The sequence below is a fragment of the Hippoglossus stenolepis genome, chromosome 5, assembly GCF_022539355.2.
Source record: "Hippoglossus stenolepis isolate QCI-W04-F060 chromosome 5, HSTE1.2, whole genome shotgun sequence".
Taxonomy (NCBI): Eukaryota; Metazoa; Chordata; class Actinopteri; order Pleuronectiformes; family Pleuronectidae; genus Hippoglossus; species Hippoglossus stenolepis.
In genome coordinates, this window is record NC_061487.1 from 10,586,855 (window position 1) to 10,612,722 (window position 25,868).

Consider the following 25,868-nt stretch of genomic DNA (forward strand, 5'->3'; position numbering starts at 1 on the left):
AACATAACAGATTTTCTTCAGCAAGAGCTATGAATTATTTGTTGAAAAAATTGGTGAAAACATAAAAAAAAGTGAAAAGAAATTTGTGGATCCATGCCAAGATTTAATGGGTTCTGTCTTGGCCCATGTCCCTTCCTTCCACAAAGTTTTGAATAATTGAATAGTTTTTGCGTAATCCTGCTGACAAACAAAAGAACAAATAAACAAACTATGTCAGAGTGCATACCTCTGCAACACTCATGAATAGCATTCTTTTAAACATTTTGAACATGTTGAAAAAAGCCCTATCTCACATTGTTAAAGAAAGTGAAAAGAAAATTCTGGATCTGCACCAACATGTAATAGGTTCTCCCCTGATCCATATCGCATCCTGTCACCAGGTTTTGTGGTAATCCATCCAATAGTTTTTGTGGAATCTTGCTAACTAACAAACAAACCACCCAACGAACGAATGGACAGGGGCGAAAACATGATCTCCATGGTGGAGGTATAAAAAGTTATATAAGATATAAGTGAACGATGAGCAGAATGGGAGAGACTGCAACAATCTATAGATAAACAAGGAGCCCAAGGAAGCCTAAACTTGCAACACTGCCCTGATATGAAAAAATGCAATGACTATAACAAAGTGTTCTGTGAGATTGCAGAATTTATGAGGATTAAATTGCAGCTTTGGCCTCGTATAGAGTTGAGGTAATAAAACAGCTATTGTTCCTCCATGAGATGCAGAATTTTTAGTGCAAAGAATTTTCAGTGCAAAGAAAGTTATTTTTTCAGTCAGATTACGTCACGCTCAGATCAGCTGGGAAGATTAGGGTGAAAACATCCCTCGGACTCAGATTAATGTTGGTACTATCACTGAGGATTAGCATAGACTGGGATTATTATGCTAAATTCAGACTCATTCAGTGCAGAGACAGTGCTGATAACACATTTACACACTAAACACAAAACCCCCCATCAATGCTGAGATCATGAGATAGGACACAGAGGTCCTGATGCGACTGGTTCGTCATGACAACGCAGCAGAGAATCAGCAGCATGACGACTGGTAGAAGTGGTGAGACATTAATGAGTTTAATTAGCCCATAATTAACAAGAAGCAGACGTTCAAATCCTTCATCGCTCAGTAAAAGAAGCTGAGTTATGTGTGTCATACCTTGATAAGGTAGAATTCCTGAAGCACTTTGCTGTAAAGTGCCACCTGTTCAGCAGCTTATCTCTCAGCCTGTCTGCTCTGTCTTCCCCACAAAATAAAACTGGAGCAGCATTACGTTTGACGCTTTCCTCGGGAACTCCAGCCGAGCAGCGCTTGAGCAACTTCTCGACAGTCCACCACCCCTCTGTATTTTTATATCCAATTATTATCGCTCACCCATGAAGTCCCGTCGCTGTATCCCTCCCCCCTGCAGCTGGTCTGAACTTCCCAAACCAGTCCCCTGTTTTGACACCATTTCCAAAAATACCCCACAGTGGGAACTTGGAGTGATGTCACGGCTTCAGAAATAGAGCTGCCACTGCGGTGCACCCGTGTGGCTATTCAATTTCACCAGCATCACTCCTGGCAATTATCTGCCCCGTTGGCTGATGCTAAGCTAGTGGTTCCTCTAATATAATCATTTAATTGTGCTGGTATAATACAGAATGGAGATGGGGGGGGGGGTCTGCTCCCACATTTGAGGCCAGTGCCTGAGGAAGGAGAGATTATGGCTGAGTGATATGGCCAAAAATTATATCAAGATAATCGCAATAAATGTCACATTATTATTATTTATTTTAAGTTCAAAGTCTCACTTTGGCCTCTAAGTAAAGTAAGTTTTTTTTTAAAGTTGTTCCTCACCTTTGTCGAGAGTTAACCCTTTGATACACAACATGGGTCAAAAGTGAGCTGGCTCAGTGTTTATTTTCTATATCTTTGCAGTGAATGAATTTCATCTTTCAATATTTCAGGTATTCACCAATTAACTTGTTTTTGATCATCACAAATCCTTATTTTAATTTTTCCTTTGTTACTTTTTAAATAAAAATCTTTTCTGTATCACTACCCTTCTAATGCACAACATGGGTCAAAAATGACCCGTATTCATTTCCTTTGTTAATTCATAAGTGTGTTTCTTTGCTATATGTTTGAAATAAATGTATTTGATTGAATATCTTGTTTTCATCTTCCTTTTTCCTTTCTTACTTTATAAACAAACTTTGTGTTTGTACATCACTTTTACACACATGTATGAGCCATGCAGTATGTATTCACTCCGGAACACGTACCATTCATCTCACACAGCTGCTTTTGCACATCTGATGCATGTAAGTCTTATTTTACAATCCATTACTAGTGAGAAAGAGAAATATGTACAATACTAACTAGCTGTTAGCTAGCTAGCTTCTTTTCTGGCTAGCTAACCATAGCTAGATTACCAAAATAAAACTCGAAATATAACAGTATATACTTAATAGACTGGTGTATATGCATTTGAAAATATGCTTTTGATTTTCTTTATCGAGAGTGTTAGTATGGCTAACGCGGCCAGTCAGTTCCGACTGTAGCTCCTCTCCCGTTGAATCATGAACACAAGTGATTTAGACGGTATTTCAACAGAATTTTTAAAAGAAATAAATACCTGTAACCAAAAGAATGCCTTTTGGTCGTGTTTCAACTGGAGGCGAGCTACCAAAGGCAATGTTTTTTTTGTATTGCTATCGATGAAAATTATATTGCGATAATTATTGATAGTTTTATCACCCAGCCCTAGGAGAGAGGAGGGCTCTCCAGAGAACACCTGGGGGTACAGTATTTCATATGGTGGTAGGCTTTAACCTAAACACTGCTAGAAATGCAATGAGGTGAATTTGCTAAATCTGTGATAGGTCTTGGCAATAAATCAATATCAATAATTATCACAATATCATTTTCATCAATACCAATACAACAAAGGTCCAAGATATATCAATAAATATGTTATGAATGCACATCGAGGAGTATAACACATAATTTATGCACCTCAAATGTGTACAATGTTTTGCTGTTCATAAGGTGTTCAATCAGGAGTCTTCAAACATAAAATAAATAATAATGCTACATTTATCGTGATTATTATCATCCAGCCCTAATTTACAACTAACTGAGAAAACTAATCAATAGCTTTATTGATATTAGTCATTAGTCACTGGTGATTTGATTTGTTTTAGCTGATTTGTAACTGTTTGTCAGAGTTTAAAACCACAACCGTCAATCGGGAGCAAAAATCTGTCTTTAAACTTATAATGTGACATTTATCGCGATATTTACGAACGGTTTAATCCTGGTATCAGTTTTGGCCAAATCATCCAGGCCTACCTTGTGACATCATCATCATCACGTCCATGGTCCTAGGTCCTTTCCTTTAGCCATCAGAAAGACGTTTCTGTCCCACAGGAAGCCCACTCTCTGTGTCAGTTCCAGTAGTTTCTGAATGGACCGCTGCTGAGCACAGGGGCAGGAGTGTGAGACCACTCACATCCTCCGTGCTGTCACAACACTGATGACGCCAGATGTCACATCGCAGGACCCCACGAGACAACGCACAACACGCTCCACTGGGTTCATCCGATTACACAACTTCAACGTCGGTGCAGCCTGGCACATCCGGGACGAGCCAAAACCGTGCCACAATCCTACCTGCCTCACCTGTCCCACCAAAGACATTACACCTCGGTATCATGTGTGCATGTGTGGAGGATGAAACCGTGAACGCACCTGCTCCACGCCGCTCTCCTCCTCCTCCTCCTCTTCCTCAGAGCGCAGCCAGGACGTGGAGCCCCGCACGGCTCTCCAGCCACATCAGGCCGACAGCGGCGCTCTGATCCCCCCGAACACTGGCTGCTGATGCGGGATTATCCATGCGACCTGTTGTTGGTACACGACTGAGGCGCCCCCCTCCCCAAATCCTCTGCCATTGTCCTGGAGAGTCCGTGCGCCGGGCGGGCTACAGCGCAGCCGGGCGGTGCTTCGTCAGCGGGTTCCCGCCGGGCGGGAGGGCGGGCGGTGCAGGGTGCGGGGCTGCTGACCGGAGCCTGCTGATGTGGAGCTGATGGACGGATGCAGATGTGTGGATCCACTCAGCGAACACAGCATCAGTGTAAAGCAATGTGGCCGAAACACGTTGATTCACCAGTGACAAGATAGAGACGTATTTACACACCACTTCCGTCCACACCTTTCAAAATAAAACGCGGTGAAGAAGGCGGACGTTTGTTTCAGTAAATATGCAATTCATTTAACCATTCAACCAATCAACCAATCAACCAATCAACATATCAACAAATCAACCAATCAATCAATCAACCAATCAACAAATCAATCAACCAATCAATCAGTCTTTATTTGTTTTGCAACATTCATACAGGTTAGTGCAGTTCAGTGTAGTTCGTCAGATCTACTTTAAATGTGTGATTATGGTGTTTATTTTATATTTCAATGTGTGAATATGATATATATTTTATGTTGTATTGCGTTATTATGATGTTGTTTGTTTATTTCATATTTTTGGTTGTTTACTTTTAGTTTATGATTTGTTTTAACCTATGTGAAGTGTCTTTGCGAACTGTTAAAATATCTTTATGAATTTATTATTATTATTATTGTTATTGTTATAATTAGAATTAGCTGATTGGATACATTTGATATGAGGGTACCTGTATGAAATGAAAATTATAACATGCATATATTTTAACTATTTCATTGCAAAAATGTTGTATCAGCTACAATGTTAGTTTTTCTTTTAGCATTGGTTTTTGTAGGTTAATACTGGATGGATTATTTTCTCTAATAATGGAATGTCTGTAGTTTTTCTCGAAATGTTCATAAATGAATGATCTACACATCACTGAGGGAAAAGTAAGATATATTTATATAACTGTAGTTGATATATACATTTCCAATTAAATATCAGCCTTGTCAGTGTTTTAAATAATAATTCACGTCATTGATATATTATTGGTTTAAGTTGTGTTATAATCATTGAATTGCTACTTTTACTTGAGGCACTGGACTTGAGTTGTAGTAATTAACACGATAGTAACAAACCCTTATTTTGAAGACTGGTTCCCAGTGTTTCCGTTATGAGTGCGCCTGTGTTTACTGTGATTGACGCAGAGTTGGATTCCCTCTGGGGTCAGGACGATTGTGTTGCTATGAAATCTCTTTATTTATATATTAAGCGAAAGGAAGGAGGGACAGAGCAGAGACAGGAAGCCCGGTGGCTTCCAGATGTTCCAGGATTTCACTACTAATAGGATCTGCTGCCACGAGAGGCTGAAATCTGTTAACACTGATCACAGACCTACATTAAAATCGGAAAATACAAAATACTTCTTGACTTGCTTTGTTCCTACAAATTCATATTTATACATATAGGTCTACGTTTCTTTGCCCACGTTACTATATGTGTTTAAACATTAGTGTATAAATGTTATTTGAATAATAGTCCGATCAGCAGGAGTGTAGCAACAGCAGCAGGTCGTGGTATTAGGTCTAACAGTAATGCGAGTAGTTTGGGTGCAGTAGTAGTAGAAGTAATAGTATTAGTAGTAGTACTGATTGTGGTAATAATAGTAGTAGTAGTAGTAGTAGTAGTAGTAATATAAATATAAGTAGTAGTAGTGGTGGTGGTGGTAATAAATACAGTAGTAGTAGAAGTAGTAGTATTAGTAATAATAATAGTAGCAGTAGTAGAAATAGTAGGAGTATTAGTAGTGGTGGTGGTTGCGGTATTGTAGTTATTCAAACAGAGCTCAGGAAACCAGCCACCACTCCACTGTGATTTTCAGTGAGATTTATTTCAATACCATACTTTGTGGTTGATTGCAGATTCAGATATAGCATTTAAAAAAGCTCAGAAATCTAACAGCATCATTTAAAATAGGAATTGTTTCAGTTGGTTTAAATTTTCATGGGCCAAAAAGGTGATTAAGCCAAAGTCATAGCACGTGGGCCAATCTGCTGAATAATGTTTTCAGGAGAACTGCAGATCTCTTGACTTTTAGCTTTTAATGAAGCACCAATTAAGAATGGCTATGTATATTAGGATATGATGTGTTATTTTTAAAAAGTTGTGTGTCTCGGTAACACACACACACACTCAAATTTGCACAGTTGTCCATATTAGGAGTTTGCATTGACTTCCATTGAGGACAACAAAAGCCTTAACCCCTAATGTTTATAATATACATGTTATACATTAATTATACTAACCTATAAAGGATACATTTAATACATTTATTTAGTATTGATTATGTATGTATAAACTTGGATTAAGTTTAGACAACAGTGTGACATGTGATTTGGAGTTCGCTGACGTCAGGGCGGGGGGGCGGGTCTTGTCGGTGTAGTCCACTTCCTGCTTCTCTGCCCTGGTTTCTCCTGATCAGCGACATCAGCAGCTCTTCACCCGACGAAAGGCACAATGTCACATCAGACGGGCATTCAAGGTACGCGCGTGTCTCTGCTCTCACGCGTCTCTGTCTGCGTGTGTGTGTGGCTCTTTCTTATTCACTGCGCGAGCGCGCGAATCCCGGACGAGCTTTAGCACCTGCAACAAATTCATTGCAGCGAGAGGAGAGCTAGCACGAAGTTAGCTAGCCACTCCTAGCTAGCCGAGAGCCGCCGTGATGTGTCTGTCTGGTCACTTTCTGGACTGGGAGACATTATCTCTGAGTCAACAGCCACACGCAGTAATCACAGCCATTGTTTCCCCCTCTCTGTGCTGAGGGGTTTTATTCTCCACACGAAGCCCGAGCAGTGTAAGGTTAGTTTAGCCTCTGAATGGAAGGGCGACGCCTTTATTTAAACAAACTGCGGCCGGTGTTCACTTTGACGTGAGAGGAGCACTGCTGCTCCGTGTTGTTCCACGGATGGGTTTCTGCATGGTGGGACACGCTGTTACAGACACGACGGGAGCCTCACAGACACACGCACTGTTATTACACATACACTATGCTGTTTGATTCAGAGGTCGAACCAAGTGAAAGTTAACTGAGACCAGAATTCAAACGCAGGAGGATGCAGTGGTTGTGAATGTGCGTATTAACCCTGTGCTACGTGTGTTTTAAACAGTAATTAACCCGTCATATGAGTTTGAGTATTATCACTTGTGTTGAGACTTGTGTCAACATTGCTCACTTTATTCTCATAGAAGTCTTTACATCACTGAAAAAGTCTCAATAATAATGTATCCTGAGTTACCTTACACTGTGCGAAAATGTTTAAAACAATGTTGGCCTCTAATATTTTTCCTTCCTGTTTGTGTGCTCGGGAAAAACATTCATTTAAAAATAAAACATGAATCATATGGAAGTTATATTACCATAGTTGGATTTGTTCTTCAGCTTTTGTAGGTTTGCTAGACAATGGAAAAACTGCACAGTTACATCAGCCAAAATCCTTAAGGCCAGGGTAGTTTATTGTTTGTATAACACATCTTAACAGCAAGGCAATTCAAGGATCTTCACATAAGATATAAAAAAGACATCAGTACAAAATGTGAATGCAATATGACAATACAAAAGTAATTTAGATAATAATTAAAATAGTTAATAGAGAATCTAATAAACATGAACTAAACATGAGTATTTAAAATAACATTTAAATGCTGGGTTGAGTGCAAGCTGGAGACAGGTTTTGTTAGGCCTGGGTTTGGGGTCAAAGGTTGTCAGCCAGCCTTCAGTCACATCTGGATTAGTGAAGTGTTCCTGAGTGAATCATTGAAAGCCAATAATTGTAGGTTTTTGCATTCTCGTTATCATAACTAGTATTTTTGGAGTATTTGTTGTCATTGTCTAGATGTAGGAACAGTCTGAAAAACACAAGAGATACATGATTATGGACAATATGTCATTCAAATCATATGTGAGGATAATTGTATGTTCTTTGTGTAATGTCTAACGTCTGGTGGTTTCCACAGGTTATTACGATTCATGAGGCTTTCAGATGGAAACGTATAATCCAGGGCTTAAAATGGTAAAATTGTCAATCCTCCAATTCAAAATGGAGACTGATTTCCTCCTGTGTTGTTTTATTTCAGCGGGTAATGATGTGAAAGATATCTTTGCCAGTGCCAGGAGCGGAGACCAATACCGGGCCTTAAAGATCATCATTGAGGATGGTAAGCAGTGTCCCAGAGTCCTGCAGGTTGTTTACAGCTTCCTCTGCCAAGAAAACTCTCAACTCATACTTCTTCCCAACTGCCGCTAAATCTTGAATGTTTACACGACCAACAAATCCACGCTGTACTCAAATACATGTTTTTACACACATTGACTTTCAGAGCAGCTGACTCTGGGCACCACCAGGAAAGCGTCAAAGAAGTGGGACCAGGAGTATGATTCCATAGTGCTGCCGCTCCTCGAGGACGATGTGCCCTGCTATGTTGTCTACCGGCTGGACTCCACTAACAACCAGGGCTACGAGTGGATCTTCCTGGCCTGGTCCCCGGACCAATCCACCGTAAGAAAACTGCTGGCTTTAATGAATAGCTGTCCACGCTACATGGTATTTTCCCTCCTCTGCTCCGAGTACCAGACGGGTGGGGTTTACCACATCAAGGCAGCAACTCTTTGTATTCGTGTTGGGAGAAAAAACTGAATACACGCTGGCACCAGTACCAGGCCTCTTAAAATCTAAATATGGGTAAATTGTGGGGTTTTCCAAATAACATGTCGCTCACCCGTAATTTCTCATCTCTGACGATGGCGACACCAACACTTATACATGTTAGATTTAAAACACATCACTTTTGCTATGTTTAATGCCTGGCGTCCACATTCCTCAGTTTTTAGCCCCTTAAACAGAGACTTTTGGAAACAATGACGTAGACAGACATGTTTGCTGCCTGATTTTGTCCTATCAATCTCGACTTTACAACCAGAGGTAAATTTCCCATGGAAATTAAATAGGAAGTGTTCCACCTTGTCATTTGTCTAAGAAAATAAATCCCTGGTTCTTCTTTTAGCAACTATTTTCTGGAACAAAGTAACCGATTGCACAGTAAACAATTTGCTTCCCGTTTTGCACCAGCACATGCATGACTAGTGTATGTAAATGTCCATGTGATATACGTGCGTTGGTATGAATGCCGATTATTTCTAAAACGCTGGACAGAAGTCGAAATTAAATAGCCAGGATGAAGCCTCTATATTCACACTCATAGTGCTTTTAGGTGACATGATTTTATCACAGCATGCTGTTCCTTGTTATTCAAATGTGTGCTTTGCATCTCTTGTGTTCTTGCCTCGTACAATGCCTCCTCAGTCAATTGTCATTTGGTTTCAGTGAAACTTGATGTGGTGTAGAGTCACAGCCATTCAAAACAGCCGTGACAAATGGAAACACAAATAAATACCATGCTGGATATTGTAGCACTCAAACTTTCGTAAAGACATAGCTGAGCTCCACATTCCTGCCCTGCAGCTCAAAGCCCAGTGATTCATTGTTGAGGCTTGTCTGGAAGTTGCAAAATTATTACACAACCACTGAACGCTGCTGCTTAGGCTGAATTGATTTTGTGTGTTCCTCCGCATTATTCAGGCGAGCAGACAGAGGCAGGAAGTGATGTATTAACTCCGCTTCGTAGATAACGTAATTTTGTTTACAGCACCCCGACACCGTAGACATCTTTGTTTGTGACGCCGCTTTTACACTGGGAGATATTTGTTTTCTTTTTGCTTTTTCATTTTTGTGTCTGTCGCCCCAGAAAAATGCAGTTTTCAAAACAATCAAGAATTTGACTATTGTATTATGAGGGAGAAAATGTTTTGAATGTATTTGTTTAACCTCAAAGATGCACACAACGTTAACAAAAACATATCTATCAACACGAAAACCCGGGTCACCTTTAATCACCTTGCAAGTGCAAGTGTTTGCAAGATTATAAGCAACATGATGCACAATTTCAGTTACATTCAGGCATATAAAGTAACATGATTACTACCTTTTACATCCTGTATCATTTTTTTAATAATCTATAAGAGACTGTAAGAAACAGTCATAACAAAGCAAAATGAAAGTTGTAATAAATAAATAAATGAAGAAAAATAAATTTCGACGTTGAAGAAATAAATACAATACAATTACAGGCCATCAAAATGGGCTTGAGATTTAAGTTATTTGAAATAACAATACTTTTCTTTATTTTCTTCAAGGTGCGACATAAAATGTTATACGCTGCTACGAGAGCCACACTGAAGAAGGAGTTTGGAGGCGGCCACATCAAGGATGAGATTTTTGGAACCATGAAGGTTGGTCAGAGTTCCTTAATGCACTCGAGCTTCACTCAGAAGCTTCAGATGTTTTATTTTAACAAGTTGACCTTCAGTTCACGGGAAGTGTTTATTGCTGTGTGACTTGTTATTGTCAATCCTTGACAACAACAAAAAAAACCTTTAGAAACATTGCAAGAGTCAGATCCAACCTCTCTCTAGAGGATGCTATGAAACTGTCCCATGCTGACCTCTACTCTCAGGCCTAGATTATGGTAAAGCACTCTGTACTGGTTTACCAAAAAAAAAAACATGAATCATTGGTGCAACTTGACCAGGAAAAGAGAATATATCACACCAGTATTAACTGGTGGCCAGTAACGCTGGAGGATAGATTCTCTTTTTTTTTTAATTCTCTTGCTTGTTTTTAAAGCCAAAAACAACCTGGCACCATCTTTTCTTTCAGACTGTCCAGTAGATTATGTTCCTATCTGCTTACTGAGGTCGCTTAGTGCTGCCTTGCTGAACGTGCCACACAAAAACTGCAATAAATGACGTTGATACTGCTTCTGTAATTAATGATTTAGAACAAACTCCCACTACATATTAGAAATGCATCCTCTGTCAACATTTAAAATATTGCTTTAGCCCTTGTTTTTAAGATGGTGTTGTATGTACTAAAACTGGAGCTGCACTTTATGCTCTGCAAAGTCCTATACAAAGTTAGTTATTGTGCAATTTCTTTGGTCCCCAGGATGAAATGAATCTCAGTGGATACAGGAAATATCTGATCTTGCAGGCAGCGCCCTTGCCCCTCACTGCAGCAGAGGAGGAACTGAGACGGATCAAACTTAATGAGGTAAATGTACACATACACATGCAAAACACACATACTCGTCTCATTTATTGCTCATCAGTATTTGGGATCATCTTAGAGGGAATGGTGTACGTCACAGTGCCTGTGCATACAGATACTAATGCCTGTTGTACAGCTCTGAAGTGGGTGTATTTTTGGCTTGTTCTTAGTTTCAGTTCTGAAAAGGGATGTCACTACGTCATCCTTTCACAATGACGCCTCAGTTTACTTCAGCTCATAGCAGTATTCCTCCTGATCACAGCTCCTGTGTGTGAGCTTTAGATCCCAACCAGAAACAATGTGGAGTATCAATGAAGGCTGGCTAAGCAATAGTATGCATCCTCCCAAACAAGCTGAAGGTCAGCAGCAGTGCAAGTGTACATATGCTTGTCTGGCAGTATCAACTCTGTGCAAAGATGCTGATGCGTTTGAACGGCAGGATGTTGGCCAGGATGAATCTATTATGCTGGAACAGCTTGCTCTCATAGCGCCATAAAATGTCTTGTTTACAGTAGTTACAACACTTTTCAGCTTGAGCAACAAAGTAGTTAAATATGTTTTTTTTTGTGTTTTTTTTCAAGAGCTCTCAGTTTGAGAGCAGGACTTATTGATTTGACGTTCAGATTTTGTAATGCTCTCACTCAAAACCCTGCACTCGCATCAAAGACACTCTGCTTGTGCTTAGATTTCCTGCTCTCACGTTTCTCCTCTGCTGTTGCTTTTTTTTCTGCTGCTCTTGTAATTTTTTTCTGCAAATTTCCTGCCCTCATTTTGGGTGTGTTAGCTTTTACATTTTTGAGAGTTCTGTACGGGCGGTTACTTAAACTGGGTTCATGCACTCAACAGAAGCAGCGTGAGTGCAAGAGATGAAGCTGGGGCGCAGGAAATAAAAGCACAAGCCTATTTGGGTGTGCGCACATGATTTTGAGTGAGAGCAGAACAAAATCTGTACGTGAAATCAAGTCCTGCTCTGAAACCAAAAGACCACACTCTAATACTTAAAGAGCAGCTCTATGAGCGTCAATGTCAAATATTTCCATGTTGGGAGAGATATATGCAAAGGATAGGGCTCTGTAGCTTTGAGTCCTTGCCATTGATTCTGCAAGGCACACAGGTGATCTGTATCATTGTGCTTTGCCTTTGTCTGTAGCAGGGATAACTACAGTAATGTGATATCCACTGTATGCTGCTAGTGACGCTGGCAGTATTTACACTGCAGGGCTGCGTCAGATAGACTCCACCAGATAAAGAGCTAAAGCAGCAGGTGAAATTTCACTTCTCCCACTTCAGTGCTTTGTTGCTATAAATTAACTCCTTTTCATATTTTAACCTGTTGTAATTGCTGCTCTCCCCATCTACCACATTAACAAGAATTGTCTATCTGACCCTATATGGAAGTACTTTGAGTGGTGCAGGCCCTGCTGGCCCTGTGGTCAATTAAAAGCAGCAGAGCAAATAGGAAGTGAGGTTTGCGCTCGTCCCACTTGACCAGCTGTTGTAGGAAGATAATATACCATTAATCTGTACCGCCTGCATGAAAAAAGAGGCTTTGAAATATTTATCATTGCCGTGCCTCGGAGACTTCCTGCCTTTTTTACTAAGCAGATGGATAAAAGACCCACAATCCTTTTTGGTATGCGAGGTAGCTGCATCAGAGGCTCAATCATGTTACCACGGCATTTCATTTTGTGGGAACAGGGCTCTAAAAATAGATGCAATCCATCAGTGTAATCCCCCCCAGCATTTCCAGTTTTCTGTGATTTCCATGGCGGCGCCTTGTCACTTCAGATACAAGCACCTCATCTGTAATCACCATGCTCCAGCATTCACACTGCTTGTTGCACCTGTAAAACCTTTTTGCTTTATGATCCAGGGAATAAAGAACGTTTATTGTATTTCACAAGTGTTGGAAACCGAAATTATCAGTGGATACTTGTTAATGCTTTGATAGAACTTCTGTTTATTCCTTTCGTAGTCGTGTTTCCATCACTGCCGATCGGAGCCGGCACCGACTAAAACCTGCGTCTACTGCAGAGTCATTTGACCCGGGAGTGAATGTCGATTGAATCCATTGCCACTGGAGACAAAAGCCAGATGTTAGCAGGCATCAGTGGGTTTTTTGACCTGTGGAAAAGGGGAAAAGATTTGTTCTACCCATAGCTAAGAATAGTCAGAATGGCGACTCAAGCTGTTTTCAGAAGTAAACTCGTTCACATATGACGAAGCAGGAGATAGTCTTGGTCAGGGGTTGTTGTATCACCCTAAGCTCTCGATTCTGTGTCTTCTACGTGTATGACACCTCACATATTACAAACGTTACCAATGTAGCCACACAGTGAATTCTCCTGATATTTTCCAGGAAAAACTTAGTCCGGAGAATGTCAAGAGGCTCTGACTCAGTTCTCACATTCAGCCCCTGCAGATAGTTTCTGGAGATTATCTGGAGCCTTAGTGTCAACATGGTGTGTTTCATGTGTGTGTGAATACAGTGTGTGTTTATATATGTATATATACATATATTACATCCAGTGTTTTGAACATAATAACCTGAATATACCAGCTTTTCTGTATACCAGCTTATACCACTAGAGAAAAGCTGTATACCAGCTTTTCTCTAGTGAGCATGTTACTGCAGAAATAGGTATATTAATAAAGAATTCCCTTTTAAATCTGTTAAGACAAATTAATTATTTGCTAAGTCCTACTCATGTATGTCTGGTATGTATGACTGTGTGTGTCTGTGATGTGTTCAGGTGCAGACGGACATCAGCGTGGACACCAAGCAGCAGACTCTGCAGGGTGTGGCTTTCCCTGTTCACAAAGACGCCATCGCAGCACTGGAACGTTTTAGAGACAAGAGAATCAACTACGTGCAGCTGGTGAGTTCCTCGGAGAAAATCCTGAGTGACGTTGCCAGGTCAGAAATTTAAAATAGTAAATGTGCTGTCAGCAATTTTATCTTGTGTCGTTTGGAGACATGGAGATGTGTTAGATCAGGAGTTGTTTACGGGCAGACACAATGACTCGTTTTCCCCCAAAAAAGCCTTTGTGTCCATTCTTCTCATTGAAATTCAAAGGCTTCGTGTCACAGGATCTGATCAGCGTACAAGTACAAAGGCATAATTGTGTTACTCTTGCGGCCTTGTCTCCGTTCCCTTTTGTTTTCCAGCATAAAAGCTTTTCAAGAAAGCAGTTTGCTTTGTTCCCTTTATCCACTGAACGCTTACTGCTGACAGCAGAGCAGCACACCAGCAACGACTGAGTCAATGTTTTATTCAGACACACCTGAGATTTACAGGACTTGTTATTCATCGCCCACACCTAGATTTCCCAAATTGGTCTGCTATTCAAAGCAGAGACTTTGTGATCACCACCGCAGACCAGCCACGTTTACAGAGACTTTTTATTTCCTTCGCCAACAGGAAGTGGACGCTGAGCAGGAGCTGATTCGGTTGTGCAACACTGAGCCGACCGAGTTGAAAGACCTGCCAATGAGAATCCCTAAAGAGTCTGCGCGTTACCACTTCTTCCTCTACAAACATTCCCATGAAGGCGACTACTTAGAGTCCACAGGTGAATAGATTCTCACGGCTCACAATGAACAGCCGACACACACCCCGGTTATTTCTGCGTCGGTTCCTCACATTGTCCTTCTTACTTTCGCAGTCTTCATTTATTCTATGCCCGGGTACAAGTGCAGCATCAGAGAGAGGATGCTGTATTCCAGCTGCAAAAACCCTTTGGTTGACATGGTGGAAAACAAGATGCAGATTGAGATTGAGAAAAAGGTAAGAAACATTTCATCAGTCAGAATTTATCACAAGGATGTAAAGATCATGTGATTAACAATATAATTTCCTGGATGATCTGTTCATTGTCATTATTCAAGCAGAAATAGCAAAAGTAGTTCCAGCTTCTCAAGTACGAGAATATCTGACTGTCAACTTTGATTAATGTTTATTTATGTACAAACGTATGTGGTACCACTTTTTTCTCTTATGAGCCCTGCTCATTTCAAACCAACGAGATAATTACATACAAGGAAAAAAAAGTCGGACATGAAATAATGAAAGCCATTACAACTTTTTAAGCCGATAGAGAAAAGCCATCAACAGCTATAAGGATGACTGTTAATGAATAAATTCAGGAGGTAATGTAAGTAGTATGAGCCTTTTAGTTTGAAATGGTATTTGTTGTAGGTGTTTTCATCAAAAACCCATAATTGTCAAGAAGTAGATATATTCCTTCATTAGTGTGAGTTGAGGTGTGTTTTGCAGTCGGGTTCTTCAGCTCATATCTTCTGTCTGTTTTCCAGTTGGAGATTGATAACGGTGACGAATTGACCAGTGACTTCCTGTACGAGGAGGTGCATCCCAAGCAGCATGCACACAAGCAGGCCTTCGCCAAGCCCAAAGGCCCAATGGGGAAGAAGGGCTTTCGCCGCATCACCCGACCACCCGGAGACGGAAAGGAGGACGATTAAAACAGACCTCAGCACCCGACCAGCACCCGACCAGCACCCTTCACCCTGAGCACGTTCCACAGTGGAACATTCCTGTGATGGGGGGAAATCATATTTGACACGCTTGTTTAAAAAGAATAAGACGACAACCTCAAATTCCCCAACTATGCACGCCAAGGACAACTGAGCAATGTCACACTTAAGTAATTTCCATTTGCAACTTGCCAAATGGAAGCATATTCATGTATGTTAGCACACTCACAAAAAAAGAATTTATTCAAAGAGGCCCACACAAACTAAACTTGAGGTTTTTACATTGTTGCCAGGTCTGAGACTTGAAAAACGTTAATGTGACTGTGAACTTGCGCCAATATGATGAATTTCCCCCATTTTGAGTTCACACGCTCAAATTCCTAACTATCATTCCTTTAGTCTGTGTCAGTTACGTTTCCATGTTTATTGTGTTTCTACCTTTGTCTCCAACTGTTTGCACAATGAGGTGCTCCAAAGCAGAAGAAGATTAAGAATGATCCCACTTGTGTCTGTTGATTCATTTTAACAGTGCATTTTATATTGGAGCAATTTTTTTCCTTCTTTTTGATATAACTGTGGTTTACATGGAAAAAAAAAATCATCTGCTGAGAAACTTATTTTTCTATGCAAGTGCTGTAAATGTACATATTGTAGCTGTGTGATGCTCTATGATTAAGAAACAGTCTGTTCTGGTGATCGTCGGTGTCGGTGAGGAGAACAGTGGAAAGAACCGGGGCTTCCAGAAATAATAACATCAATACATCTCAGATTTCGCTAAGAGGAAGCTACACACACTTTGCTGGTTCCCGTCAATGAGGGAACGCAAAGCAAAAAGAAAGGGATTTCTTTGATTAATTACCTTGATCAACACATTGCCACATCCACTGGTCTGCTGATTAATATTAGGCAAACTACTACGCTCACCTCATGTTTAAAGGGAAAATCCCTTTACATTCATCGTGTCATAATAGAAAAAATAAATCATGTTTGGTCTTATTTGTTTTCTTACAAACCTTTCTTTTAAAAGAAGAAGAATAAAAAATATTTAAATCACACATTTTCTGTTTCATTCTTTTTCACAGTAAATACAGGAACAGTGGCAGGAAAAAACGAATTTGCAATTTATTGAACCATCAAACCTGATGACATCTTAGGCTCAACTCTAGTACATTGCACTGCAATACTTTAGCAGTCGCACTTGCACAACTGTTTTAACTGAGCTTCTTACCAGAAAAATAGTAAATTATTTATAAAAAGGTAAAAACAAAATTATATTACTTTAGAAATATATATTGATGCAAATGTATTTATTGTCAGTCACAATTATCAAAAACGATTGAAATCAATTTCAGAAACATTTCTTTAGTCAGTGCATTGAAAGAGTTGGGCAGGTTTTCACATCTTGAATTTTCAGTTCGATGCTATGCCTGAAGATCCAGCGAAATGTTTTTGACGACCCCCTTTATCTCTGACAGGACCTGTTAACAAACAAATGAATAACATATTAAAATACACAAACATTTGAATTTTGTCATTTATAGAGAACAGATACAGAAAAAAAATGTAATCCAGGCTATGGCAAATCCCATATAATATTAATGTGCCTCACATTCAACTCAACAAATGAATAGTTAAATGTTTGGCTGCATGGATGGTAAAAACACTCTGTTGCACAGTTTACTTCATTGGTCCAAGCTGAATGTGAGCAGCTACTGGATGTTCAGACACAAATGATCCCCAAAGCACAACTGTGGTGTTTTTCCTCCTGCACCAGCATGAGATCAAAAGTTGAACTTCTCTAAAACTTTGGTTTATGACATCACTTTTAGAAGCTGATCATCAAACAGGCACCATGACTAAATATTTTCTTTCAGATTTTGTGTTGTTTATTCCCAACTATTTAGTAAAGCACTGTGTAAGCTTGTTTAGGTAAATGCTTTAGTAATAAAGTTTTATTATTATGACTTCACTTGTGTGGACAAACAAGGGCATCACCATAAACACCTTTATGCAAAGTGTGTGAAGTTATGTCCTTTGCCAAGGAGGTTATGTTTTCACCTGTGTCTGTTGGTTTATATGTTTTGCAGAATTACCCAAAAACTATGAAAGCGATTTCCACCTAACTATGTTTTCTGACAAATTAATCATTTTGTTAATCCGAAAAAAAATAAATATATATATATATTTCTACTGTAAGAACTAGCCAGTCATGTGTCAGATTGTTGGGCCATGGCAGAGATATGCGCTCTACTGAGAGCCATTCTTCTTCCTATTTGAATTCTTCTTTAAATGAGTTCAGCTCCTCTCTGACAAAATACATACCCACATGAAATATTTAACTCAGATTGTTGTTAAACTGTTGAAGACTCAAATTAGCTTCACCTGAACTTTAGAACCTAAAAGATTCTGTCCCCATCTGTTAAGATCTGTGCAAAGATTGATTCATGGTGACTATGCACAGGAGGAATGACAACTGCAACGTAAATACCAGCTTTTGAGTTCTGCATTATTATAAAATATTATCATTCAAAGCTCTCAAGGAAAGTGGAGTAGAGACCAACAGCTATGACAAGTAGAGCTGAACCAATTCATCGATTGGCCAATAACAATCATCCAATCTGAGACTTTCGCTGACACACATCAGTATCTGTGTTTATTTTTGCCAATAAGCACATATGTAAACACTTGAATTTTATTGAATATACAAGGTGGAAAAGATGCATATTTACGTCTTTTTTTATTATTTTAGTTTATTTTCCTAATTCAAGTTTTATATATTTTGTTATTTATACAGTTTATGTTTCAACTGTAAAATATCACACCTCAATTACATTTAGTCAGTTTTTGATAACGACATCTTAGGAATGATTGCTTTTTTTCCTACGTATATCAGCAGACATTTTTTACATCCTAAAATCAGTATTGGCATCGGCCCACAAAAATCCATGTCGGTTAAACTCGGATAACAACACATCCTCATATCAGTCAGTGTGTTTCTTCTCTGTACCTGATTGATGTGAGGTCGTCTGTTTTTCCTCTCATGGAGGCAGTTACAGGCCAAAGAGTAGATGCTCTCCACCTGACTCAGCTCCCAGTCTCTCATCTTTTTGTCTATAATGTCGTCCAGAGTCAGGTCCTCGTCTTCGTCGTCTATATCATACCTAACCTCCATCTGAGGGAAAATCAGGTGATGGAAAACTTTAAAAATCGCTATCTGAGGAAAATATTGATTAGTTTTCAAGTTCAACCAAATAAATTTGAAACTCAGTCTCTGTCACTATTAATGACTAGTAACTAATAACGCTACGGCACTAATTAAATGCTTAGCCTCGAAGAAGATGTAATCTCAAACTGTTGCTTGACTGTTGCCGAGCAGTGAAAGCCTCTTTTGTGCCGCTCACCAAGAACTGTGGCTCCCGGTTCTCACAGGCTGGCGGGATTCCAGACAATATTTCCAGCAACACCTGTAGATAGAGACACGGGGTTAATCACACGGCTCCGGACGACAGAACATCTCTTTATTGCCCCTCAATGTGCCAAGTACCTCCACAGACACTGCACTGTTTGCACAGCTGTCCTAACAAGGCTTATAGGCTGTCGCTGTGTAAGGAAGGTCAGGCACTTTCATACAACGCTGATCCTGTAAGTCTTTCAACCAATGTCATAGACTGAATAATACAGAGCAAAGAAAAGGGGAAAAAAATGTATGTGAACCCTTTGGAATCACCTGGATTTCTGGATTATTGCTTCATAAAAGTTGATCTGATTTTCATCTAATGCACAAGTGCAGACAAATGTAATGTACATACGCTAATAACACACACTTCTTTCCTCGATCAAGAAATTACGCCAAATAGCCTGAATCCAAGTGCTGCCATCACAGTATTGATCGGGGGGAAGCCGCAGCAAGATCCCGATGATGCACTCGCTCCACCCATCTTTAATCACTCTCAGCTGTCAATCATTTTTACATCATCAAATCTAATCCAAAGTTAAGTTCAAGTGGGACAAGAACTTCCTAAAATGACAGAAACCATATTTGAGAAAAATTATATCTCATGTACTTCCACTAACATACGTACATGCAGATGGGTCACTTACTTCTTTTTGCTGCTGTATGTTTCACATTCATAGCTTTTAATACACTTCTAACACTTTTAATATAATACAGCTGTTTCCCTAAAAAGATTTTCAGTCTGAAATAATGACAGATGATACAGAAAATAGAGCCAACTGTTCACAAATGGGAGGAAATGTATACTATCATGTTTGTGTCCTGCATTATGTGTGTGTCAGTATTCTGGCAGAACGTTGCACCTAGACTGCTGAGCTCTGTTTTATATTTTACAACACACTTGCAGTTTCTCCTTTCCTGGCACAGTATCCTCTTCTCTGTGTGTGTGTGTGTGTGTGTGTGTGTGTGTGTGTGTGTGTGTGTGTGTGTGTGTGTGTGTGTGTGTGTCGTATATGTGTCTGGCTTGTGTGTGTGCGGGTGTCGTGCATGGGTCTAGCTCTGTGTGTGTGTGTGTGTGTGCGTGCATGGGTCTGGCTGTGTGTGTGTGTGTTTGTCTGGCTGTGAGTGTGTGTTTGTGTGTCGTGCATGGGTCTGGCTGTGTGTGTGTGTGTGTGTTTGTCTGGCTGTGAGTGTGTGTTTGTCTGGCTGTGTGTGTGTGTGTGTGTATCATGTGTTTGTCTGGCTGTGTGTGTGTGTGTGTGTGTGTGTGTGTGTCTGCAGTAGCTCACCACTCCAAAGCTGAAGACATCAGATTTTGGTGTGATCTCTCCTCTAAGGGCCTCCGGCGCCATGTATGCACGGGTTCCCACAATCCTCTCCGTCATCATGGTCGTCGACGTATGTTTGGCTGATGCTCTCGTCAGCCCAAAGTCGGAGATCTTCGCCACAAGATTATCATCTAACAGAATATTCGCACTAACAAGAGAAAATACAAAAATAACCACTTTTTGACCAGATGAACACGTCACACTCTGGTTGTTTCATCCGTACAAATAATGACAAAACAACATGTTTTCTTTATCCTAAACTAGGCTAACTAGCTGTAGCTTCCACTTCTTTTTATCATCTAACTTTCCCCAACAAAGTGAATGAGAATATTTACTAAATTGTCAAACTATTCTTTAAGGAAACATCATTTAAAGGCCACTGCTAATAAGTGTTGTACCTTTTGACATCTCTGTGCACATGATGGTTGCTGTGCAGATACTCCAGGCCTCTTGCCGTCCCCTCTGCTATCACGCATCTCTGTTGCCAGGACAGTGGAGGACTATCATTCTACAAGGACAAAAAGCACATCAGTGGATGATCTGTGTGAAAGTACAAACTACTAGAAGGAAGAGTCTGCATTGCAGACGGTGCTTACCAAGCACGCTAGTCGGTCAAGCAAAGATCCATTGGCCATGAAGGCGTACACCACACACGGGTGCTGTCCGTCACAGCAAAACCCAACCATGTCAACCAAGTTCTCATGCTTCAACCTGTGGAACAAACAGTCTCAACAAGTCACGGCTGCATTTACACACAGAGATGTTTCTCACGTGGACTGTAAATAAAGACGGACGTCACATCTCCTCTTCCTCCCATTGGACCAAAGTTAAGCCAAATTATCGAATATCGGAGTACTGCCATCTTACGCTGGTGACATCAGGTGATTGTGGTGCGGTATCAAGGTCCCACCCCCACAAGCATTTGACCAATCGTGAGTCCGTCTCAGCTGTTAATCAGGACGTCTCACCCCTTTTTATAGCATTCCCACGGTGGACACAAGTGACGTGGAAAAGACTTGTGGTCAGTTACACGGCAATGTCACCATGAAACCAAGACACGTGGTGGTCATACCAGACTGAGTGAAGCTGTCAGCCTTGACTGTACTAAGCTACATCTCATTTAAAAACGACAAGCAATGTTTCCCAAACTCTCAATATACCTTTAATTAATGAAGATTCCTGTACAGCAATTCTAGTTTGTACAAAACCGCAACTATCGCACAAAATTAAATTCCGACCTTAAACACTTTGCTCAGCTGTGGGTCAGGTGGTCAAGCAGGTCGTCCACTAATCAGACGTTCAGTGGTTCAATGTCAAAGGAAGTGTCCTTGAGCAAGATACCGAGCCCTGCATTGCCCTAATGAGGTACCACGAGTGTGTTAGAGAGGCGCTGTGTGGATGAGACCTCTTGTGTAAAGCACTGTGAGTGGAGACTAGAAAAGCACTACATCAATGCAGTACATTTACTTTCCAATTATGATAGTCATTAGAATAATTGGGTGTAAGTGTCCATTAAATCTGTAACATATGAATGTGATGCCTGACTCCACAGGCTGCTCTTCCAAAAGTTAATAATCCTTTCCCCTTGTGTGCTACAGCCACTAAACTGTAATGTTTATGTCACGTTGACAGATTAACAGTGACGGAGACAGAAGAGGAAACTTACACTTTCAGAGTTTGGATCTCCTGATATAACTGAACCTGCAGCTCATCCAGGGAAGTGTTGTCCATCTATAGGAGATAGTATTGTGATTCATGATATCTACATCGTGTGATATCTGTGAGCTTGGCATGACAATACGTCAACTCACTGAATTCAGCTTTTTCACTGCGACATGTTTGTCGTTAAGGAGCCCTTTGTACACGGTGCCGAAGCCTCCCTCTCCGAGTCTGCTGCCGCCGTCCGACATGGGGCGGTCGTCAAAGTTGCCCGTGATCTCCTTCAGCTCATCGTACAAGAAGCTGGAGAAACCTGAGGAGGGACACACAGAGAACTGTCATGGGGAGTTTAGTGGTTAAGGCCCCATTGCTGCCATCTGCTGGACAATCACATATAATCCGAGGTTTTCTTTTCAGTTTTGCCCCCTGTGGAAATCAAGAAGTCACCTTTTCAGGAACCAATAAAAACATCCTTGTTTATAGGAGTGGGATGTACATGAGTACATTTACACTGCCACTGTATAAATGTACAATTATGAGGACTTTCCATTGAATATATCTATTTTATTTACATTGCTGTATGTTCATTTAAATATCTACTTTGTAGTCCCTCAAATTTAGAGTTAAATATTACTCTTTTACACTGACTTATATTTACTTATAGTTACTTTTAAGATTTTACCCACAAAACAAAGTGGAAATATGATTCATTATGACAGATTATACTTCCCAACAATATATATGTAAGTATTATCCCACCATATCCCACCATCAGCCAACCCAACATCACATTTCTACTGAGATATTAATCAAACTGGGACATTTTTTAACTAACATGTAAGTGTATCGTAATACCTGACGTACAATTTGCTGATAACATGTCTGTCTAAATTCTGAATACAGGATTTTCACATTGTAGTATTGCTGCTTTTAATTGAGCAAATTATATGTATTCTTCTTCCATCACTGCCTACTGAGAAGTGGTACAGCAAATATTTGATCAAACTAAATGCTGTGAGGTTTTCAGCTGACTATGACAATTTGTCCATGTCATGTGATTCTCTCACGTACAGATCATCATTCATGCAATAACAAAATCGGCCTCTTGACATGTGACTACATCAACACGTCCCAAGACGCCATCTTAAAATGTGTATAAACTGTGATGTAAACGTGCAGTCGCCTGTGTCCCGAGGTTCACTGCTCTCCTGCAGAGTCTGTGGCGGCAGAGTCTGTGGCTGCCGAGTGGAGCCGACATGGGACGACTGAGTCGGTCTCTCCTCCAGGACTCTGGTCGGAAGCTCACTATCTGCCTGTGCTGCTGGAGGAGACGCTTGCTGCGGCTCTTCTGAGGAGGCCTCCTCCACTGTGTGTGGTCACAAAAAACAAACAGAGCACAAATCAAATGCATGTTCTTTACTGTTTACACAGAGTCCCTGTCCAGTTATGTAGATAATGATAAAAAGTCTGGTTCATATTGTCTGTCATATACTGACCTGAGAGATATTTTTCTTAGAAGAGATATTATACCGTTATTTAAAACCTACTTTTTGTGAAAGACTGAATTAATAAACACGTGTGTATTATAAAATTACTCAGGCAATTTCAAAGACTGGGACAATGTGCTTAAGTAGCTCTTATTTTGTAGATTTGTATTCAAGCTTAAAACATACAAAAGATGTAATGCAGCATTTGACTTGATTTTTGAGAATGTGAATAACAAATGCTGTAAAGTCTATTTACAGTATATGTGATATTACTGTATGTCATGCAATCGCATTGGGAAAGGGAACTTTAATAGTATGGAACAAAAATTAAATCTGTTTTAAAAGTATGATGGCCTGCTTTCTGTTAGTTGTTGACATTCAGGATGCTCTAATTTCCTGTTTGTTTGTTTGTTTGAGTTATTAATATTAGTTGAGGTTTTGTTTTAGCAGCATCTTTGGTAAGTGTCCCTTACTTTTGCAGTTTGTCTCCTCATTTCCCAGGAATCACTTGACCTGTACAAACACAGGGACTGGATGTGGAAAGTAGTTTGACGCTAAGCTTGGTACAAAGCTTCTCAAAACTTTCCTCAGTATGAGTTTAGTGTATTTGTACATAGTCCCTGATTAATTAATGTGATAACATAAACAGTATTAAATGAATGAGTGGAGTCTAAAGTTCTGTACTCACTCATTGAACATCCTGTACTGTACTACAATGTTAATGTAAATTCATGAATGTGATGATGCTTTTGAATATTACATATCATAACCACTGACTGTAGATAAGTGGTATGGGCTTATTATGTATTAGTATGTGGTGAGTAGTCTCAAATGTTTTTAATCATCCATACCAGGAAGTAGGACAGAAGCAGCAGCCAGTAACCTGTGACTCTTCAGAATGTCCACGAGTTCCCCCACTGTGCTGTTGGTGGTTCCCCAGTCATTCAACAGCTCCTCTGTGGGACTCCTGCCCTGAGCAACCAGGCCCTGGAACCTCCTGCAGGAGGGAGGGAGGAAGGAAGGAAGAAGGGATGGAAGATGGAAGGGTGATAATGATGGAAGGAAGAAAGCAAGGGAGGAAGGAAGGAAGGAAAAAAGAAGGGATGCAAGAAATTAAGGAAGGAACGAGGGAGCAAATCAAAAGGAAGGAAGAAATGATGAGAGGAAGAAGCAAGCAAAAAGGAAGGAAGGGAAATATAGGTATAGGAAAATATAGATGGATCAATGGATGGGAGATAGACAGTTGGATGGATGGATGAATGGATAGATAGATAGATAGATAGATAGATAGATAGATAGATAGATAGATAGATAGATAGATAGATAGATAGATAGACAGATAGTTGGATAGATAGATAGATAGATAGATAGATAGATAGATAGATAGATAGATAGATAGATAGATAGATAGATAGATAGATAGATAGATAGTTGGATAGATAGATAGACAGACAGTTGGTTGTATATAGTATCAGGTATAGTATTAAATCATGTTAAATCAGTGTCTGAACCATGTGACTGTAACTATAACAACGTACCTGATGTGATGCTGCGAGTACCTCAAGTCCCCGCTCGGCTTCCGTATGGACACCGCCACGTCTATCCACCTGTCCTGAGGATCCAGGAAGTCCGACAACCTGCGACGGGAACTGTAGCTGATGTTCCGGACGTAAGTAGCGGAAGTTACCGAGTTGTTCATGGTGCGAGATACAACACCCACCAAAGTGTATCCTGCAGTCACACCGACATGTTGAACAACCGACACACACTTTGTGTTTCCTCTCCTCCACAGACCCTGCCACTGATCTCCCACACACACACAACAGTAACTTTGTGTATTTCCGAAATTGTGCAACTTCCCTAAACGTAACACACAGTCTCCTCCTACAGAGCGGAAGTAAAAGAGGGAGAGAGGTGAGGTCCAGTCCCCTTGTGAGTCTGTAACAGCACTGTGTGTGTTTGTGATTGTCTGTAACAGCACTGTGTGTGTGTATGTGTGTGTCTATAAGAACACTGTGTGTCTGTAACAACACTGTGTGTGTTTTAGAGCACAACAAACAGAAACATTGAACCTCTGGATGTTTGTGAGTTTAACAGTGCCCTCTTGTGGACAAGAGTGAGACTTCTCTCATTCATGTGTTCTGCATTTTAAATAGAGTTGAGAGCAGGTGAGTTCCCCTCACGTGTGCATCATCACTGACAGGTGCAGGGTGGTGCAGTTCTTTGCATAAATAAAATGTTCACAGGAAGCTGTGTACGTCTGCACTACGGTTTGCAGTAACTTTTAATTCTGAGGAGACGATATTGTGGATGAATATTTAAAATCTGAATTTTAGCATTTAATGCCATGGGTAGG

At 40.3% G+C, this 25,868-nt stretch overlaps 3 protein-coding genes across 5 annotated transcripts in view; 1 reads left to right on the plus strand and 2 right to left on the minus strand.

Annotated features, from left to right (window-relative positions):
* Positions 1-4,148, minus strand: part of tmem117 (transmembrane protein 117) — a 46,617-nt gene extending 42,469 nt beyond the window's left edge. Inside the window, exon 1 of one of the 3 annotated variants that reach the window (XM_035157516.2) lies at positions 3,737-4,148. The gene's annotated coding sequence lies outside the window, so the exon portion shown is untranslated. Of the gene's footprint in view, positions 1-1,375; positions 1,444-3,337; positions 3,588-3,736 lie in introns of those variants that run through there. The other 2 variants (XM_035157517.2, XM_035157518.2) reach the window with 2 other exon arrangements.
* A 2,193-nt stretch (positions 4,149-6,341) lies between these two features.
* Positions 6,342-16,637, plus strand: twf1a (twinfilin actin-binding protein 1a). Its single transcript, XM_035156934.2, has 9 exons — positions 6,342-6,468; positions 8,061-8,141; positions 8,304-8,482; positions 10,177-10,272; positions 10,988-11,092; positions 13,843-13,968; positions 14,512-14,662; positions 14,756-14,877; positions 15,405-16,637. The coding sequence occupies exons 1-9, from the start codon at positions 6,444-6,446 to the stop codon at positions 15,570-15,572; spliced, it is 1,053 nt and encodes a 350-aa protein (XP_035012825.1). The 5' UTR covers positions 6,342-6,443; the 3' UTR covers positions 15,573-16,637.
* A 237-nt stretch (positions 16,638-16,874) lies between these two features.
* On the minus strand, positions 16,875-25,394 carry irak4 (interleukin-1 receptor-associated kinase 4). The gene is made up of 11 exons (XM_035156933.2): positions 25,051-25,394; positions 24,364-24,509; positions 23,203-23,391; positions 22,178-22,338; positions 22,033-22,097; positions 20,963-21,077; positions 20,765-20,874; positions 20,328-20,514; positions 18,986-19,048; positions 18,592-18,756; positions 16,875-17,062 (listed from the first exon to the last, which is right to left on the minus strand). The coding sequence occupies exons 1-11, from the start codon at positions 25,209-25,211 to the stop codon at positions 17,006-17,008; spliced, it is 1,419 nt and encodes a 472-aa protein (XP_035012824.1). The 5' UTR covers positions 25,212-25,394; the 3' UTR covers positions 16,875-17,005.
* Between the last annotated feature and the right edge of the window lie 474 nt (positions 25,395-25,868).

Excerpts from the sequence above, each read along its gene's own strand:
- irak4 (XM_035156933.2), bottom strand. The coding sequence starts at position 25,211 with ATGAACAACTCGGTAACTTCCGCTACTTACGTCCGGAACATCAGCTAC. Across the intron at positions 23,392-24,363 it reads TGCTTCTGTCCTACTTCCTG|TGGAGGAGGCCTCCTCAGAA; the intron begins GTATGGATGATT and ends GACCACACACAG. Across the intron at positions 18,757-18,985 it reads ACCGGGAGCCACAGTTCTTG|ATGGAGGTTAGGTATGATAT; the intron begins GTGAGCGGCACA and ends ATTTTCCCTCAG.
- twf1a (XM_035156934.2), top strand. The coding sequence starts at position 6,444 with ATGTCACATCAGACGGGCATTCAAG. Across the intron at positions 14,663-14,755 it reads CGACTACTTAGAGTCCACAG|TCTTCATTTATTCTATGCCC; the intron begins GTGAATAGATTC and ends TTACTTTCGCAG. Across the intron at positions 14,878-15,404 it reads AGATTGAGATTGAGAAAAAG|TTGGAGATTGATAACGGTGA; the intron begins GTAAGAAACATT and ends TCTGTTTTCCAG.